Source organism: Triturus cristatus, chromosome 6 (assembly GCF_964204655.1).
Source record: "Triturus cristatus chromosome 6, aTriCri1.1, whole genome shotgun sequence".
Taxonomy (NCBI): domain Eukaryota; kingdom Metazoa; phylum Chordata; class Amphibia; order Caudata; family Salamandridae; genus Triturus; species Triturus cristatus.
In genome coordinates this window covers 1647250196-1647269671 of record NC_140589.1, presented here as the reverse complement: position 1 = coordinate 1647269671, position 19476 = coordinate 1647250196, and the positions used below count along the sequence as shown (strand labels likewise).

The 19476-nt window shown below is 43.3% G+C and overlaps 1 protein-coding gene across 1 annotated transcript in view; it reads right to left on the bottom strand.

Annotated features, from left to right (window-relative positions):
• HAAO (3-hydroxyanthranilate 3,4-dioxygenase) overlaps positions 1-19476 on the bottom strand; it is a 763099-nt gene that overhangs the window by 26137 nt on the left and 717486 nt on the right. Inside the window, exon 9 of the mRNA XM_085612800.1 lies at positions 10612-10694. Within this exon, the coding sequence (XP_085468926.1) occupies positions 10612-10694 (83 nt within the window). The remainder of the gene's footprint in view (positions 1-10611; positions 10695-19476) is intronic.

The window sequence follows — 19476 nt, the reverse complement described above, 5'->3', positions numbered from 1 at the left end:
TGAATATATATCACTCCCCCAACTCCGGTAGAACTCAGGGCTGTCACGGGCGGTCCGAGTCAGGATACCGGAACTCCTCTTATAAACTCCTCACTGTTCCCTTTCACGCCAAGGAAACACTCGGACACTCCATAGAAGGTGAATACTTTAATCAGCAAGCAGAACGACGCGTTTCACCATTACGGCTTTATCACGCTCGTATGGTTAACTCTACGCCATGTTTAAATACAAAATTGATCGTGCATCAAACAGTCAAAACAAAAAGCGGACTTCTCGTATACACATAGCGGAAAAAGAAATACTAATGGAGTACTGTTTGTTGTTATTACGTATAGCACGAAGATGCTCCAGAACTCTTTTTTTCGCTTCGTGTTTTGTACTCCCTATGTACCACATGTCACACGGACAGATCAGAACATAAACACAATATGTGGTGTTACATGTAAGTTTCCTCCTGATTATAAACTCTCTCTTAGAGTTCGGTACTAGCAAGGAGGAAGAAAAAACTATGTGCCAGAGGTTCAGAGAACGGGGTTATAACAACAAGGTTATCCAGGATGCGATCTCGAGAGTAGAATCCAAATCTAGGACTGAATTACTGTATCCCCAACGAAAGGAAGAACAGGAAGAATGTCTCAGATTTATCACCACATTTTCAGGTCAGGCTTCAGAAGTACGTAAGATTCTCAAAAAACACTGGCATGTGTTGCTTACTGATGATCATCTCAAAAAGGATCTGGCAAGTAATCCTCAAATTACGTCTAAAAGAGGACGATCACTTCGAGATGTACTCAGTCACAATCATGTCACAGAAAATGAGATTAATTCTTCCAAGGGAACACCTGGTTTTAAATGCTGTCGCAAATGCAAAGCATGTAAAAACAGTAGTGATTGCAACTCATTACTAGTACCGAACTCTAAGAGAGAGTTTATAATCAGGAAGAAACTTACATGTAACACCACATATTGTGTTTATGTTCTGATCTGTCCGTGTGACATGTGGTACATAGGGAGTACAAAACACGAAGCGAAAAAAAGAGTTCTGGAGCATCTTCGTGCTATACGTAATAACAACAAACAGTACCCCATAGCGAGACATTTCTTTGAGAAACATATGCAGGATAACACACTTGTTCGTATGGTGGTAATTGATACAGTGGATTTGGGTGTCAGGGGTGGTAACAGAGAACTGTCCCTTAGAAAACTGGAATCCCGCTATATTATTGATCTGGGCAGCATGGCCCCTATGGGGTTGAACTTAAGTGAAGAATTGGCTGTGCATTTGCACAACTAAATGAATCTGTATTGTCTGCTTTAGTGGTTACATGATTTTAACTTTATTTTATTTCATTATTTTTTTCAGGAACTTCTCTTATACAAGTGGACTATTTAGTTGAAGATTGCTAAAATCCTTGTGTATTTAAATCATTGCTGCTGTTATTAAGATATCATGCCCACTTGGGCTATACCGAGGTTTCATAATTTATCACACATTATATATAAACTGATATGTAATGATCTTTATTATACAATGATATGATCGATATTTCTAAGTAACGGTTTGCACTATTATCGAGCAACCAGATCGATACACATTTGAATGGAGTAATTATTGGTGAATAATTTAGATTTGTCCATTTGGACGAGGATGTTGAAAGAGTCTCTACTCACCAATAGTTTATTAATTGACTGATGTACGCTATGTTTCAGTTTCTGCAGTCACAAGTAATGCATTGCGTGTATAAATTCTCAGCGCATTATATTTCTCTATATGTTTTGAAATTCTAATGATCAATGGGATAGAGTAGTATGTATTCTCTGTTTCGTTTGAGGTTTGTGCATTTAATTGCATTATCGGAGACTAGCGTACTCACCACTTCAAAATGGCCACTCCATTAGTATTTCTTTTTCCGCTATGTGTATACGAGAAGTCCGCTTTTTGTTTTGACTGTTTGATGCACGATCAATTTTGTATTTAAACATGGCGTAGAGTTAACCATACGAGCGTGATAAAGCCGTAATGGTGAAACGCGTCGTTCTGCTTGCTGATTAAAGTATTCACCTTCTATGGAGTGTTCGAGTGTTTCCTTGGCGTGAAAGGGAACAGTGTGGAGTATATATATATATATATATGTATATATGTATATATATGTATATATTTGTTATATATATACCAATAACATCAAATCTATATAAAAAACATTGTAATTAAATGAAAACATTATAACATTTAATACGCATACTATTCCCAGTAGAATTTAAACAAAAGCATGCAAACTATTAAAGTACATATATAATCAATTAACCACTCCTATGTAGCACAAAACATAATAAGTATTAACTAATGGATAAAAATAACAATTACAAATCTCCCTTCAATGAATGCAACAGTAGTAAAAGTGATAAATTACACATAGAAAATATTTCCTGTACCCATTCCAGCCAACACAACACCAAGTAAACTATTAAAGAGCAGAGGGGTAAAATGTAATATTCCCACTCCAGTCAGTGCAACAGTAGGGAAAGTGTTGGATTGCGGAGGGATAAAAATTACTATTCCCACTCAAATGAGTGCAATAGTAGGAAAAGTGTTGGATGGGGAGGGGTAAAATACTATTTCCACTTCAATGAGTGCAACAGTAGGGAAAGTGTTGGATAGCGGAGGGGCAAACATTACTATTCCCACTCCAGAGAGTGCAACAGTAAGGAAAGTGATGGATACCAGAGGGGTAAAAATTACTTTTCCCACTCCAGCGAGTGCAACAGCAGGGAAAGTGTTGGATAGCAGAGGGGTAAAAATGACTATTCCCACTCCTGTCAGTGCAATAGTAGGGAAAGTGTTGGTTGGTGGAGAGATAAAATGTACTATTCCCACTCCAGTCAGTGCAACAGTAGGGAAAGTGTTGAATAGCGGAGGGGTGAGATTTACTATCCCCACTCCAGTCAGTTCAAAAATATCATCAACAAAATAAAAATATTTAACAGGTAAAATAAATTAAAAAATAGGAACATGTTAAAAAATGTAAAATAAATATATTTAATATTAAAAATTAAAAACATATTATAATGTTAAATACACATCACAAATACCTACACATATATTAAATAAAATAAACAAATAATTTTAAAACCAATAAATATTTTTATTTAGAAATTATTTATTAACAAAAACATGAATTATTACATACATTTAGTTTATTTACTTCCTACACTATAACACCACACAATTCACAACCCACATCAAAAATAAAAAAAATGTACTTACATAATTAACATAATTACGTATCAGTTAAACAAAAACAAATACTATTAATTAAAAAACAAATTAAAACACATGCAAATGTATTAACTTCCCACCCTATACCCCTATAATCCCCACAACCCACACCTAAAATTGAACTGTAAAAAAAGTAGTTACACAATTAAAATGTATTTTCAATTAAATAACTAATAGTATTTACCAACTAATTATAAAGTAAGCAAAATTAATTTACTCCCCACCCTTTACCCCTACAAACCTAAAACCCACACACAATTGTTTTTAAAACAATAATCTAACTATCAATTAATTAATATTAATTATCAACTAATTATTAATTAGGTAAATAGATATTACTTCCTACCTTATACCCCTGTAAACCCCACAACCCACATAAAATTAACTCGAAATTATTAAAAACACAATTAACATTGTAGAATCTCAATTAAATAAATATTACTAAATAGAAAATAATCATTCATTTATTATAATTAAATGACTTCCCTCCTGGACAGGCCGAGTCAGTCAAAGCCGAATTATACAGCACTATGGACACTGTTTCTGACCGGGCGATTACGATGTCAGATTCTGACAGCCTTTCCGGTTCGGTTTGTCCCACATGAAACAGCTGTCAGAATCTGTCTTTGGGGGCCCGTAGCAGGCCCTCCTTCATCTGTAGGCCTCCTGTTGGGGCCTGTGAAGGTACTCATGGGTCCCCTCTTTACAGCCATGCACAGTGTGGCATGCACCACGGGGTGCCCATCACAGAAAGTAAGCTATTCCCTAACCTTCTCTTTTTTCAATGGAAGCCTGTGTTCTCCTTCGGAACACAGACTCCCATTGAAGTCAATGCGAGTCTGACCGAACGATGTTCGGTAGCATCGGACTTGCAGTCCCGGATTCAGTCGGAAACGATTCCGAAATGATTCTGTTGGATGAGTTTCTGAACAATATCGTAATCGGGCCCCTAAAAAGTTAACACATATATTAAAAAACAATACTTTTAGAAAAAAATGCAGCATATATTTTAAACAACTATATTTTTGCAAACAATATTTATGACTTCTATATTTTTTAAAACAATATTTCTTACCTTACATTCGATATTCTTTACCACGCCATTATTGCTGTCAATATTTCTGTGTCACGATATTTATAACTCGATATTTGTGTAAGTCGACATTTCCAACTCAATATTTTGTGTGACTACTCACTGAAATACTAGGGTGATGGCAATTTAACAACAATTTAGACTGCAACATTAATGAGGGAAATGTTATTTGTCTAGTTTAATGATACATTTTGATGGAATGTGGAGTCTCTCTGCTTAGAGACTCCGCAGTTAGAGACTCACAATTTAGAGATAGCTTAGAGACTCATAGTGACAGTTTATTGTTGGAGATCACTCAGAGTGAAAGCAGAGTACAGCTTTCCTTCAGGAGAGACAGGGAGTAGCAGGGAGCAGGGCAACATGCAGAAAAGCAGTCATTCCAGAACAGCAGTACAGTTGTGTCCTTTAAGCAGCACAGTATTCCTTTTGACAGAGGTTCAGGTCAAGATCCAGAAGTGTCTGATATCGGGGGGGTCAGAAACCCAATACGCACACCCAAAAGTGCCTTTGATGTAGGGGGGGACTTCAGAAGAACTGTCTTAAGTGTACATGGATCCCTTTTAACCCAGTCCTGTCTGTCAGGATAACTCTGGGAGTAAATCAGTGATTTGTGTGTAGACAGGACACTACCTATTGAAGTGTGCCAGACTCTCCTATTCCTCCCTGCCCAGGAAGACCCAACACAATGCAGATAAATGCAGATGAGAGCTCAGAATGCAGATGAGCTGCACCTTCATGTGTTTGTGGCTCTCTAGAGGGAATGCACAAAGTGTAGCTGTCACCCATCCCAGATCTGTATTGGAGACAGACTGCCAGGCACAAAGAGTAGTAAGTACAGAGAAATGTCCAGTTTCTAAAAATGGTACTTCTAAAATATTAATGTTAAATCCATCTTCACCAGTAAGGAGGATTTATCATTACCACTCAAAACATTTGAAACATGAAAAATCTACTCTCACATTTGACCAGCACAATTGGAACGTATTCTGTGGAAGAATTTCAACTCTCTATTCTTTTTTGACTTCCTTGTTGGATTATAGATATAACGATCGGGTGTGCTCTGATGTATTGTAGTTTATCATTGTTCTAGACCTTGTGGTCCTAGGAAACAAATACCCTGGTGAGTGGGTGATGTAACATCATATGTGCACCCCAAAGTAACACTGTTAAAATTTATCATTTAAACTTAGTTTTATCAAAAGATGTGCAGATCATTAAGCAAACCCACAAAGCTTTGGAAGTAATATGAAAAAGCTACTCCTCTCTGATTAGGAATTACAGCTTAAAAGTTTACTATGGAATTCCCAATGCTGGCGTAGGAGAGGGGTAGGCCTCACACCAGTGAAAAACGAAAAAGGGCGTCTGTCACTAGCAGGAAATGGAAAAACATACAAGTACATGTCCTACCTCTTACTTATATGGCACCCTGCACTTACAGTCACAAGGCCTACCTTAGGGGTGACTTACATGCAATAAAAGGGGCGTTTAATAACTGGTAATAGTTTTAAATGGCAAGTTGAAGTGGCAGTAAACCGCACACACAGGCACTGCAGTGGCAGGCCTGAGATAGATTTGAAAGGCTGCTTCTGGGGGTGGCACAATCAATGCACCATCGCTTCTGAAGTATAGGCCCTTGGTATATGGTATACCACTTCACAAGGAACTTGCCAGTGCAACAAATATGCCAATCAGGTATATACCAATATCATCATGTTTAGGGGAGAAGTACATGCACTTGGTTAGCAATGGTAATGGGGCCAGACTCTGAAGGCGAACAAAAAAAATCAGCAAAAATGAAAGGCAAAAAGTTGGGAGAAAGACCACCCTAAGGATACAGGTCTAACACACATCCTAACATTTCTCCAGCACTGGGTGTTACAAATACCTGCTCAAAATTAGGATGCACAACAAGTACGATTTATTGATTTGTCACAGAAACCTGCTCACCTCAGCTAAGACTATGGGTTATCTATCCCCTAGCTTAGCAATCTAGGTTTCTAGAGTTACTAAACATGATTGCAGATAGTCTACAGTTTAGACTACATCTTGTCATGCTACATGGCCTGCAAGGTTGCGGGTGGGTTTCTGGGTTGCAGTCACATCTAGCGGTAGGGATCGTGTTGCACCTGGGATAAGTCGGGTGCTTATCTTTTTTCCTGTTTGCTAGCATGTGAGAAGGGTCAGAATGGAATTAGTCACTTCTCACTTGCCTCATATTCTGATTAAAGGCTTTACTGGGTTAAATCTTTCCTATCTTCTCACACCCTCACCTTTGAAACTTCATTTTGGAACTCTGGTACCAACAAATCACGCATACTTTACATATGTCATGCATTATTCAATATCATCGGGGAGAAGTTAATTTATACTGCGATTCAAGGAAGAGATTATCTAATACTTTGGCATCCAATCCAGGCATCAGGTATCCTTGTGTTCAAGACGTTGAACAGTAGCAGTAAACCTAGAACACTTTAAATATTTAAATATGTGTACTTTTAAAAAACAAAAGGGCAGCAGCACAAGCCGTGATACTAAAACGTATGTCTACAAACATCCATGCACCGTGGGCCTGGCACCATGTTGTTCCTGGCAAGTGGTGCATGGATGTTTGGGGAGGCACCACATGTGCCCCCTGGCCCCATAGCATATAGCAGAGGACCATGGAGGATGGATGCTCTGCTAGGTGCCACCAAAGTCCCTTTCCGTCTGCCTTTACATGGCGGTGGGACCACCATGTAAAGGCTAAGGGAAAGAGACATCATAAGCCCTATGGCGGTGCCTTGGCAGACACTGCCTCTATTTTAGGGATGAGGCTACAACCGCTGCCCCAACGGGCTTCTTAAGCCTGTCGGAGGCAGCAGTCTTTCCCCCACTCCAAATCGCTCTGACTGCCAGTTTCTTAATCCGGCGGTTGGACCGATAAATTGGATGTCGGGCAGACTGCCACCAATGCCTGTCGGTGGCGTTACGCCCGACATTCTAATGAGGCCCTAGGTATTGTTTTTGTGAAAGCAGGCATCCCTGCCTGTAAGAAAACAATACTGCTTTTAACGCCGGCACCATGCACCATGATTCAAGGGTGCTTGCATTGCCACATTTCAGATGACTCCCTTTCACACAGTGCAGCAACTTTCCTTGCTGCACTGAGTTGCGTGAAATGTTTGTCAATCTGCCTATAAGTGAATAAAGTTGTTGGGATTTAGTTCAAGAGAGGGACATAGAAACCCACTAAGCTGATAATTGCTTTGTTTGTTTAATTTATACAGTGCTAGATAATATAAGATGGAAGATAATATCAAGCTTCAAGGCGCAACATCAACAAAACATAGAAGCTGCCAGATGACAAATTATTACACTAGTGAGTTAGCGCTTCAGCTCTCCAAGGACGTAAGACTCACCTTAGGTCAGACGGGGCCTCGGGTATAAAGAAAGGGACTGCCAACTGCTCATGTTGGATTATGTACTCTGGATCCAGTGTCCTGTGCCCGGTTGCTCCTGCTGCGCATCACTTGTGGCAGGAACCATGAGCACACTCTCCCATGCGCCCTCACCGAGTGCTGCCTTTGCGCCTGACACCTCCCGTTGGACTCCCCCACTGGCCATGTGGATGGTTTTCCCTGCAGCAGTTCAGCGACGCCGCCAGCAAGACCGTGTCACCACGCCTGCTGATAACCGCGGCAGCCTATCTTTCTCCTGCATGGCTCCCTGAGGTCTGGTGCATGCTGCCAACACACCACAAGTCCAGGAGCGCCTCCTGCCTGCTCATGTGCTCTGTCCTGCTGGCACCTCCAGCCACAGTGTCCGGAGCGAATAAGGCATACACACAGCAGGCGTCCCGGAGAGGATATACCCGGCAGAGAGCGCTGTGCCTGACAGCTCATTCTCTGTGGCCTGCCTTCTCTTCGGCCCAGGGGAGTGTGGTTTCAGTCTCCAACTACACTGGCAGCTGTCACCTGTTCTACAGTGCATCCTTGGTGGCAGCTTAGGCCCTGCATCACCTCACCTCAGCGAGCAGCCCAGAATGATGTTGCAGGCCCAGGCAGGGCACAGCCAAACCGCTGCACTTCTTGTAAATGATACATCGCCGGCTGTTTCCCCAGCTCCAGCACCCAGGTTTACCTCACGGCCATGCCTCCCATCAACAAACTTGTTGACACTGTGTCTACTGCTGCCCACTGGAAGACGCAGCAAATCGAGGCTGACCAACTACTTCTGCGCCATGTGTGAAACAGAACCAGGTGTTAAACAATCTCTGCTGTTACATTATGCTGGGTAAGAGACATGTAAATGATTCCTGAACCTGCCAAACACTGGGGATGATAATGACTAGGAGGTGACCGTAGTGTCCCTGGCTGCACACTTTGATCTTCAGATCAATCTGGACTTTGAGAGATTCACACTACGACAAGCCAGACAACCTGATAATTAATCCATTGATGTTTTCTTAATGAGGCTTTGTGAACTACCAAGCACCTGAACTGATGATGACCTGCAGAAAATGGTCAGGCTCAGATTATCTAGTGGTGTCAATCCAGTATCCCTTGATGTCTTATCCTAAGGGGCCCTGGTACCACGCTAGACTACATCCTAGTTCTGGTGAGAAACCACAAATTTTCCAAGACCCGAGCAGAGCGCATGGAAGAAGCGTTGGCCAGGACCACCATCACAACACCTTAGGACCCTGAACCATGCATCAAGACAGTAGCCGTTGACCAAGTCCTTTGTGCCCATCCCACAGCCGCTCCACCCAGATCTCCCCAAAGGGGCCACAACTGTGATTGCTGTGAACAGACAGCTCACCCAGTAACACAATGGCCAGCCCAAGGGAAGACATGCTCTAGTGCATCAAAAGCAGCCATTTCGGCCGAGTATGTGCAGTGCCAAGGTGCATCAAGGGATGGCACGTACCCCACCATTGAGAGTACCATTTAATCGTTCTGTCACATCACTATCAACAGCCAAGCTATACCAGCAATCATTGACACAGGTGACTCTGTCAATGTATTGGACATAGACCAGTGTCATAGTCTTTACATTAAATCTACACAACTTCCGACTAAAAGAAAAATCTTTGTCTACAGTAGCAACATGCCAGTTCTACTTGAAGGGGATTTAGAGGAGGACATCCACCACAGGGACAAAGAAATTAAAGCAAAATTCTTTGTCACAAGCAAGAAAAGGAACACGCTGTTAAGCTGTCACACCGCTGAAGAACTCAACACCATTATATTCACCAACCAAATCCATACAAGTCAAGTGGATCAACTCTTCTAGGAATACAAGCATGTCTTTGAGGGCCAGTATTGCCTGAAAGACTACATCATCAAACTTAACAAAAACAAGGCCGTCACGCCAATAGCCCTGAGACACAACCACATCCCATTCTATTTGAGAGACAAAGTAGAAGACAATCTGCACCTTGAGAAGGCCAGGAATACATCTGCTACAGACCAGGGTCTGGGAACCAAGGATGGACAATGGACGACAAACCATCTATATTGAGGAATCACCTGCAGTACAGCCGTCACTGACCCCACCAGGCATCCATGGTGAACCTCTTTAGCCTTCCCCTTCCAGGTAGAACCCAATACCACAACAACTTTCAACTCCTGAAGTAGAGTCATCCGAATGCAACATGAGATCAAACCACCAATACTCACTACGTCCATATGCTCTACCCATCTCCCGATTGAAAGACTTTGTAAGCCAAGCATTTGCTCCTCTTATCAATAGTGTCATAGACGTTAAGTTTGAGAGGGGTGTAATGGTTTAGTGGTTCAGCTCTCCAAGAGTGTTCAACACACCCTGTGGCTGGGTGCAGTCACAGGTATAAAAAAAGGGTCTGCCAACCACTCGGGGTGAAGTCCATACTCTGTATCCACTGTTTTAGTGCCTTGTGCCTGGCTGCAGCAGCTGTGCAGTGCTCGAGGCAGGCCCTGCAAGCACACCCGCACTACATATTACAATAAGTGTCTAAATCATGAACGACCCGGTCACCCTAGAGAACTCAACCAATATCATACTGACAATTAGACAGCTAACTGCCCAACCTCATCAATGCAGTTAAGGAGTGTACATGGTTGTGTGATAGGAAACAGGTTTTCAGTTAGTTGAGCCTAATGGAAATTGAGCACATTCAACTCGTACCTATCAATAGACATAGGAATATTAATACTGACAATATGCTATATTTAATCTGGTAACGAGCCTCGTTTGAGCGTAAAATGTCATCCATACTCACAGTGATTGCTCCGGAATGAGAAGACTGTCATTCGCCATCAATGTCTGGGATTTACCATTTACAGTCACAATGGATTCACCCTCCTAGAATGAAAAGAAGCCATCTCAAATTACTGGATTTTAAAAAGTCTTTATTCCAAGTCCACTGATACTATTTCTTTGTGGGCTTTACAAAATGAATCAAAACCATTTACGTACAGCAGCCCTCACTTACTTTACCCTGTAATATATCGTACTCTACAAACTATGGTGTAGTTGCTGGTACATATTTAAACAGTGTTTTTTTCCCCAGAGATAAGCGTCATTGCATAGTTATTGCTGGCAAGAACACCTGTATGAGGAACAATGCCATGCTAGTAACTGTATCCTTCAGATGTCCAGTACTAGTCAATGTGTTCTCTTTTGCTGCTTTTCAGTAGCACATTTTGGAAGTTTGGCCGAAAGTACAAATACATATAAATTATTGTTGACTGACTGTTCTTTCAACAACGCAGGCATATAATATACGAGTCTTAAAAAATCATTACATTGTGAACGTGTGAAAGACATCCTCGGCTACGAAAACAATGACGGACTGACCTAGTTTTGTGTAAGTAGATTGGAATGCCCTTATTAGGACTCGCCTAGCGATGCAGCACGAATGTGCTGCCATCGCTTTGCGAGGCATGCAGTATACACTGTAGTGTGGAAGCTTCGCCCACTCTCTGCGCATTGGCTTTTGTCTTAAATGCTGCCTTCCGATTGGTTTGAGGCTTGTTAGTCCCTCCTCAGTCATCCTTTGTATCCTTCTACGGCTACAGGCCCCTTTACTACTAACACTATTTTCTTACCTGTCTCCCCCAACCCCCTCCCTGCCCCCTCCCTCAGTCTGTGACTTTGCGCCCCCCCGCCCCCCACTCCCGTTCTTGTCTTTTTGTGTCTTCAATGCAATAGGACTCATGTAAATCACGACCTGCTTTGTTTACGTTTAGCGAGCCGTGCACGCTTTCACTTTCTAAGCAGCCAGACAATCGAGCTGGTGCTGTTTGTGTCTTCAATGCAATAGGACTCGTGTAAATCATGACGTGCTATGTTTACGTTTAGAGCCCTGTGCCACTGGTCTGACTCCCTGTTTCTGTCTCAAGCCGTGGGGGAGGCTGGACAGTTATTGTTGATAAAGAAGGAGCCGGGAGGGCAGCCCATTCTTTAGCACCTTTGCCACCGGGCCCCGCCATTGCAGTCAAAGGACGCCCCTGCTGAGAGACCGGAGGCAAAAGAGTCAACCTCCAAACAATCAGCTAGTTCTGCCAGTCCGCTGAGGCAGCCATGACCCAAAACGCCTGCTCCGAAAGTCCTCACATGTTTAGTAACTCGAGGACTGGCTGCGGGAGAGGTTAGAGCAGTGGATTCACTTGGACACAATCTTGCCCCACATATAATGCCTCAGAGTAAAGTTGCTTGATTGATTGAAACATAGCCTAGGCATATGAAGGAATTGAGAAATATGAAAGATAAAATACCAGTAACAACATCCATTGGTGCGCTGCAAATTGACTTTTCAATAGCACATAGGCAGCATTTTTGCTCAGTGTTATCTTTGAAATGCTTATGATGCTATGTCTGTGCCCTGGGATCTCTCCATATCACCAATCATTTTTACTTCTGGAACCACAATTTTGTCAATCAACAACATCTGAAATGTTTTTTCATACACGGTGATGTCTCCCTGCCTACAGAACACGTTGGCTTCCTTGCAAGGGCAAGGCGTTTGAAAACAGCGCGAGGCCAGATGAGTGTAGAGGGCCCCCTTACAGTCCATGGGGGGAAGGGTGGAGGCTAAGATTGTGTTACCCCACTGACGCATTGGTGTAACTTGGAACAGCATGCATGGTGTGTTCATTGCACATTATTCCTCTGTGGTGTCACCCAACATAGAATTGACGGCAGAAGATTTACGCGCATATTTGAGTTAGCACTTATTCTGTGACTTAATAACACACTCAGCAAAGACATCCACGTGCGAAATTTAGCGGTATAAGCTCGCAATTACCATGTCACTCATAACAAGCTGCTTAGATTTCAGAATGCTTGGGGTGCTGTACTGGACAGAGCTACCAGTGCAAGCTTTAATTATGAAGTTTGTAGAATGGGTTCCATGACCCCACTGTGCAAAATGTAAGAGTGTTTACAGGTTAGAACATTATTTAAACTGTGCAATTTCTCGTATGGCTTGGAGTTGAAGCCGCTCATGCATATAGATGACTTAAATTCATATAAACAGAAAACTCTGGAGGTGTTAAAGCCACACCTAATGTCGTTGCCAGTGCTTGTTCAACCTTGACATTCCAGTGAAGGTTAGCCCAATCTCACACCATAACAAGTTCCGCAGATCATATTGTTTCGCAGATCATATTTCAAGTTCGGCTCGTGTCTGTCTCGAGTACAGAACATGCTTCTGTTTCAGTCTAGCTATTGCTCATGATCAGTGTCAGTTTCATATCACACTGTTCTTTACCTCCACATTCCTCTGCTGCTCCACGTCGCTGACAAAGTAACACAAGCATTTGCAAAGCTAGCTGGTCCGACTTATGCTGCCAGCCTTTTGATTTTGTCAATGCATTATCTTTGTCAATGCATATTGTTTTTTGTAAAACTTTATTGTTTGGGACTAACAGTTACCTTAACCCCTTTCCACGGCTAAATGAGAAGAGTTAATATAAAACCCAGGATAATGTGCTGCATGGCTAAATACTTTTAAGATCCTAAAGGCAAGACCATTGCATTGCAAATGCTTGTTTTTAGAATCGGTAAAGGACAAGACACTCTTCGCACAAAGGGATAGACTAGCAGTGGCATAACGAAACTTGAGCCCCCCCCCCCCCCTGCAAAGTACATGGAGGGGGTCCCCCACGCAATGGGTGCAGTCAGTAGCCACCATGCCAGGGGACCGACGTCCGTGCAAAGTGCCAGATGCGGCCTCCCGGAGCTCCGGGCCCCTTGGAGGCCCCCCACACACTTTTTTCATCCCATATCTGTGGTTTCCATAGTGTGCCACACAATCAGTATTTTGGTTCCTCTTTGAATGTTCTGTTATTGTATTCAGAAATATACCACAGCAACTGATATACACCAGTACTATTGGCTTTGACAACGGTTGTTACTTTAGATGAATGAATGACAACAATGGTTTTGTTGTAAATAATTAATATTGAAAATGTTTTAATTCTGAAATTATGAGACCATGCATTCCAAACATTACTGAGGCCTGTAGAAGGGATGGTGGCCTTCAGAGTGTCTCAATCCCTACTGTTATGTTCACTGTATGTTAGACATGCACACCCTTGTCTTTCCACGTCTTCTCCATTTTCATATCTTACCCCTTATCTCTTTACTCTTCAGCACCCTCTTTTCACCTTCTCCTGAATGCACTTTCTCACATCTAATAATTTGTTTCCCTAAAGATTCATTTCCATATTTAGCCATACATTGTTGTCACCCAGTTTCTAAGTCCCTGAAAACACAAAACAGTCACCCAATCATCTTTCCAAGTCAATGACTATAGACGTGGTTTATGGAGCCCGTCCAAGCATCACACAGAGCATAAAAGGACTTCTTATAAAGGTGAAATAGCCGAAAAAGGGACTGAGCAATTTTCAGATAGCTGATGGGTAGATAGACAGAACACACACAAGAAAAGGAGATAAACACCCTCGCCGCATGTAGCCCAACTAAAAGCACCTTTTTGTGTAATTTGGGGAAGCGAGATAAATTACAAGTGCAATACTTTTTAAAGGGAATACATTGGAGGGTTTTTTCTTTGATAAACAACAAAACCAAACCTGCTTTGAAGAAAGTCATTGCAGTCAAGTGCAGCAAGTCTCCTGCTGCCCCCCAGCTCTCCTTTCCAACACTGCCCGGCAGCTGCCAGGCAGCGCCCCAAAAGCAGGTTCAGAAGGATCACTTCTTTAACTGATGCCTTGTTGTGCCTATAACTACTGAGAAAAAGGGCCAAAACATATGCCACAAGGTTCTCACAGGCAATTAAGTAAAAAGAAAAACATATTGTTAATTGGCCTGTGGAAGTGGGACGCAATCTTGGTTTCGTTTGGAAGAACGGTTGTCATTGGATTTGGCTAGAGGGCTTTTGTCAGCTAGCTTCATTGGTTGTGGTTGAAGACTGTTTCTTGGCTTTGGTATGTTGGGGAAAAACTCTTGACAGTTACTCATTGACTGTTATTAAATGCACAGGGCCCGATTCACAGAATTAACTTAAGACTAAATCCTAAACTTACTACTTTGTGGTATTCACAGAATGCACTTACTACTTTTGGTATTCACAGAATGGATTTACGACTACTAACTTTACGTCCGCACTCGGGCCGGAAATTCCGGCCCGGAGGCGGAGCTTCCGGCCTGGAGGTGGAGATTTCGGCCATGGCTAAATCTCCGCCACTGGCCGGAATCCCCACCTCCGGGCCGGAAGCTCCGCCTCCGGGCTGGAATTTCCGGCCCGAGTGCGGACGTAAAGTTAGTAGTCGTAAATCCATTCTGTGAATACCAAAAGTAGTAAGTGCAGTCTGTGAATACCAAAAGTAGTAAGTGCATTCTGTGAATACCACAAAGTAGTAAGTTTAGGATTTAGTCTTAAGTTAATTCTGTGAATCGGGCCCATAATATTTAGCACAATATTTAGCATCTGCTTGTCTCATTCTGCTGTCACTAGTCACAATACAATAATTCCAAGATGGTGGGTGGTAGACTCCGCCACGCAGCGACTTGACAGTGTTTTTGCTAAGCTCTGTGCTCCAAGAGGAGGGCGGAGTAGGCAAAACTCTGCAAGCTGCACCAGCAAAGCAGAGTTTGCCAGCCATCCCTATTTACAATACAACTAAACAACATTACATATTATTTTGTTCCTAGGCACAAGGAGAGTAAGTGATTAACTCATACTCACATGTGAGCCGAGGTTGTATTCAAACCTGCTTCCACATGTTCCAAAGTCAGCAGCTGTAGCTACTAGGCTAGGTCCCCAATAAGTAAAGAATCCCTTCTCTTCTCTACTTATGTGTGGTCAGTACTGGCCAATGCATGCCACCAGCATTCTACTCTGAACGTTGTGAAACCGCAAAATTATCAGCCTGTTGTAGATATGGGGTGGGACAGCCTGATACAGGTACGGGGCCTAACCATCTGCAGGATGTGCACAGAATTGGGAGTTGTTATGAAGAAATGCCTTGTTACTATCACCTTTGACCCAGACTATGGCGAAAAGTAAAAACATTTAGTGCTCAGTGTGTTATTTTTATTACATTAAAGACAGCAGCATCTTCTGGTTCTATGTAACTAACTGTTCTGATTTCTGACTTTAGAAGCCAAAAAGTAAAATAGCAAAAAAATCACCAAGAAAATATTAACATAACTAATTCACTTCCTTTCATAGTTTAGTAGGTGGCCTTTGCAGCAGCACAACATTCTGTGAATCTCTAACAAGAACACATGTGTGTGAGTCAGTGTGCCTCTAACTGCACCAGCTGCCCACCCCTCCGCTTCACATCCTAAACATATTTTGTGTTTTGCAAACCAGCCCACTGGTTTAGAAAAACAACATGACAACTCATGTCATTCACAATTATATATCCTACTGCTGTTGTCAAACCTTGCTTATTTTCAGTCCATGAGAGTAACTATTTATTTTCCCTCTTTCTCTCCCTTTACTCCTTTCCCATCTGCCCCTTTACCCCCTTCTCTTATCCCACCCATCATCTTCTTGTCTCCTCAACCCCTTTGTTTTATTTTACTTATCTGTTTACTTTTTTGCCCCCCACTGAGCTATCGGTGGCTGGCTGACTTAAAATAATGATTTGACCATTCCAAGAAATCCACCTCCATTGCATCTATAAATTGTAATGGCTTTAGTTTAGTTTTACAAACCAGTTCTAAGATGGCTATTTCAGGTTGAATGGCACAAATACTGAACGAAAATACTCTGTGACATTAACATTGTGTCAAAAATATCAGGACTACCAAAATGTCGTGGAACAGAATATCTAAGGTAAGAATATAGTTTTCTTTTTCATATATCATATTGGTTTTAATAATATCAAATTGGCCATTGCTTAATTTAAGAAGTGTGGTGCAGCGTCCAGGGCGGCTGACTCCGGAACACTGTGCTCACGGTTGGATCTACGGCGCCGGTGGCAGGTTAGCCCAGCACCTTGTGAATCTGTGCAAAAGCTCGCTTAACCTTCCCGATGACCCGAAGCACCGAGACACCTCGCCTGAGATAGCTACACGCTTTACAAATGCTGGTATCATTATAATAGTTGCATTAGAAATCACTTTTCATTGAATATTTATATATATATATATATATATATATATATATATCTATATATATATATATATATATATCTATATATATATATTATCTACTGGTGGTTGCCACTAGGTAGTTATAGTTAGGACCTTGTTTCCATTCAAAAAGCATTTTTTTCTTTTGCCAATATCTTTGGCGCCATTTGACCAATCGTTGCCAAAATTTTCAAAACTAATGGTTCACTCAGGTCAGCTCCTGGCTTAAAATTTTCGCGGTGATTCGTCAAGCAGGAGACGAGAAAAAAGGGGGGTGCCAAAACACATTTTTTCCATGTTAATTTCCATAGGAAATTTAGGCACGGCTACAGCCCGAACTGCTGAACGGAATTATACCAAATTTAGCAAAAAGGTATGTCTTGGTCCAGAAAGCGACCTTTTTTTTTAATGGTGTAAATCTGTTCAGTAGTTGCAGAGAGATTCAAAAACTAAAAATATCGATATCTGAGCACTGAGGAGTAGCTGTGAGCCCTCACGAGCACAAGCTTCGTTCTGATTGGCTGCCAACACTCCAAACCAGAATGTGTTGGCAGCCATCTTGTGACTCGGTAACCGAGTCACAAGAAGATAGTTTTTAAAATCTTTAAAAAACAAGAAAAGGGGGCAGGGTAGAAACACCCTGACCCCCTAGCCCTACTCAGAGGGTCCCACAAGGACCCCCAGGGCAAAACAAATCATTTCTAAAATAAAAAATCGTCTGAATTTGCACTGGGTGTGCGAACCCGGCCAAGAGAATAAAAAAAAAAGAAGCATGGGCTCCCGCGCTTTGTTTTAACGAACCGCGGGTTGGCCAGGTCCCGGGGGCCATATGTGAATATATGTGGGGGCCGCGCAGGCCCCCGCAGTCCCGGGGAACGCCACCTCCCCGGGTCTTTCATTAATTATTTGCTGGGAGCCTCGCAGGCCCCCCAAACCCCATGGACCACCACCTCCCCGGGGCTTTATTTGATTATCAAGGAGGGGGCTTTGTTGATTTGTGGGTGGTGGGCCTCACAGGCCCCCACAAGCCCCGGGGACCGCTACCTTCCCGGGGCTTTTATTAATTATTTGTGGGGGCCTCGTAGGCCCCCCAAGCCCCAGAGACCACCACCTCCCCTTGGCTTTTTTAATTATCGAGGAGTGGACTCGCGGGCCCCCCACGGCCCCAGGGACCATCACCTCCCTGGGGCTATTTACATGTTGGGCGGGGGCAGCGCGGCCCCCCTCCTGGAGCCCTCGAAGGCTCTGAGAACCGCCACCCCCAGGGCTGGTTACTGCAATGTTTCAGGGTGCCCACGACTGGGACATTGCCATTTGCCATTTGCTATGGCAGGGCGGGAGCACGGCTCCCACCCTGCCATAGGAAACACTGCTTTGCTTCTTGGAAGCTAGAGCAGGAAACCTGCTCTTACTTCCAAGAAGAAAAGCAGAATTGCTTTTGGACAAGGGGAACTGCATGTTAGCAGCTCCCATTGGCCAAAAGCAAAGTCAACTCCCGCAGGAGGCTGGGAGCTGGCAGGGGCCATTGGGGCATTGAGGCTCCCCCATGGTCCTCAACTTGAGGGCCTGCCCCAGGAGATGGGGTCCCTTGGACCCGGGAGGGAGGCCGCTTGGCCCCTTCCCTTTTGATGTTTTTTTTTAATAAGGACGGGCCCCGGGGGATGGGGACCCCAGGGCCATAATTAGCCTCAGGAGGGAGGCCACGTGGCCCCACTCCTCCAAAAAGCAGGCTGGCCAGGCCCTGGGAATGGGGTCTTTGGGACAAGAAGTGTCCGAGGGGTGGGGGCCACACAGCACCCCTCCAGGTAAATTCTTTTTTAAAAAGGCCAGACCCCGGGGATGGAGTACACGGAGCCAGAAGTGGCCCAGAGGAGGGAGGCCACGTGGCCCCCCTCCTATGAAAAATAATTTAAAAAAAGAAAATGAGGCCAGGCCCTGGGGGATGGGGTCCAGGGAAGGGAGGCCATGCGCCCCCCTTCCTGTTTAAAAAAAATAAAGAAAAAATGCTCAGGCCGTGGGGGATAGGGCCCCCAGGGCCCAAAAAATACTGGAAGAAGGGGGCACACAGCCCCCTTCTAAAAATATTTATAAAAAAAGAAAATCCAGCATCTCGCTGGAGGCCCCCACCCCCTCCCTGCACCACCTGCAAACGCGCCGGCTGGCACGTTCTAAGTTAGGTGATTAAGTCCCATTCATTCCTGAGGGTCTCTGGGGGCCAATTAGCCCACCAGGTACCTCCAGTAAGCCCAAAGGAAGTAAATCAAAATAAGCAAATATATTCCAATGCTCTTCTTTATTCTTGAAACCATTAAAAACGGCAGACAACCAATGTGTTTCATTCCTTATTGCCAAAAGGAACTTTTTCAGGGCTAAGAGTCACTTGGGTTGGAACAACAAATATAAGGAGTCCAAAATATCCTGGTATTGGCTTCTGTGTAATGCTCAGATGGGTGTGCATGAGTAGCACATAAAAAATTAAATCAGTTTAGAGCAAGCGCGACGGGCAGCATGATGACTGGCACTCCTGAGGGACTTT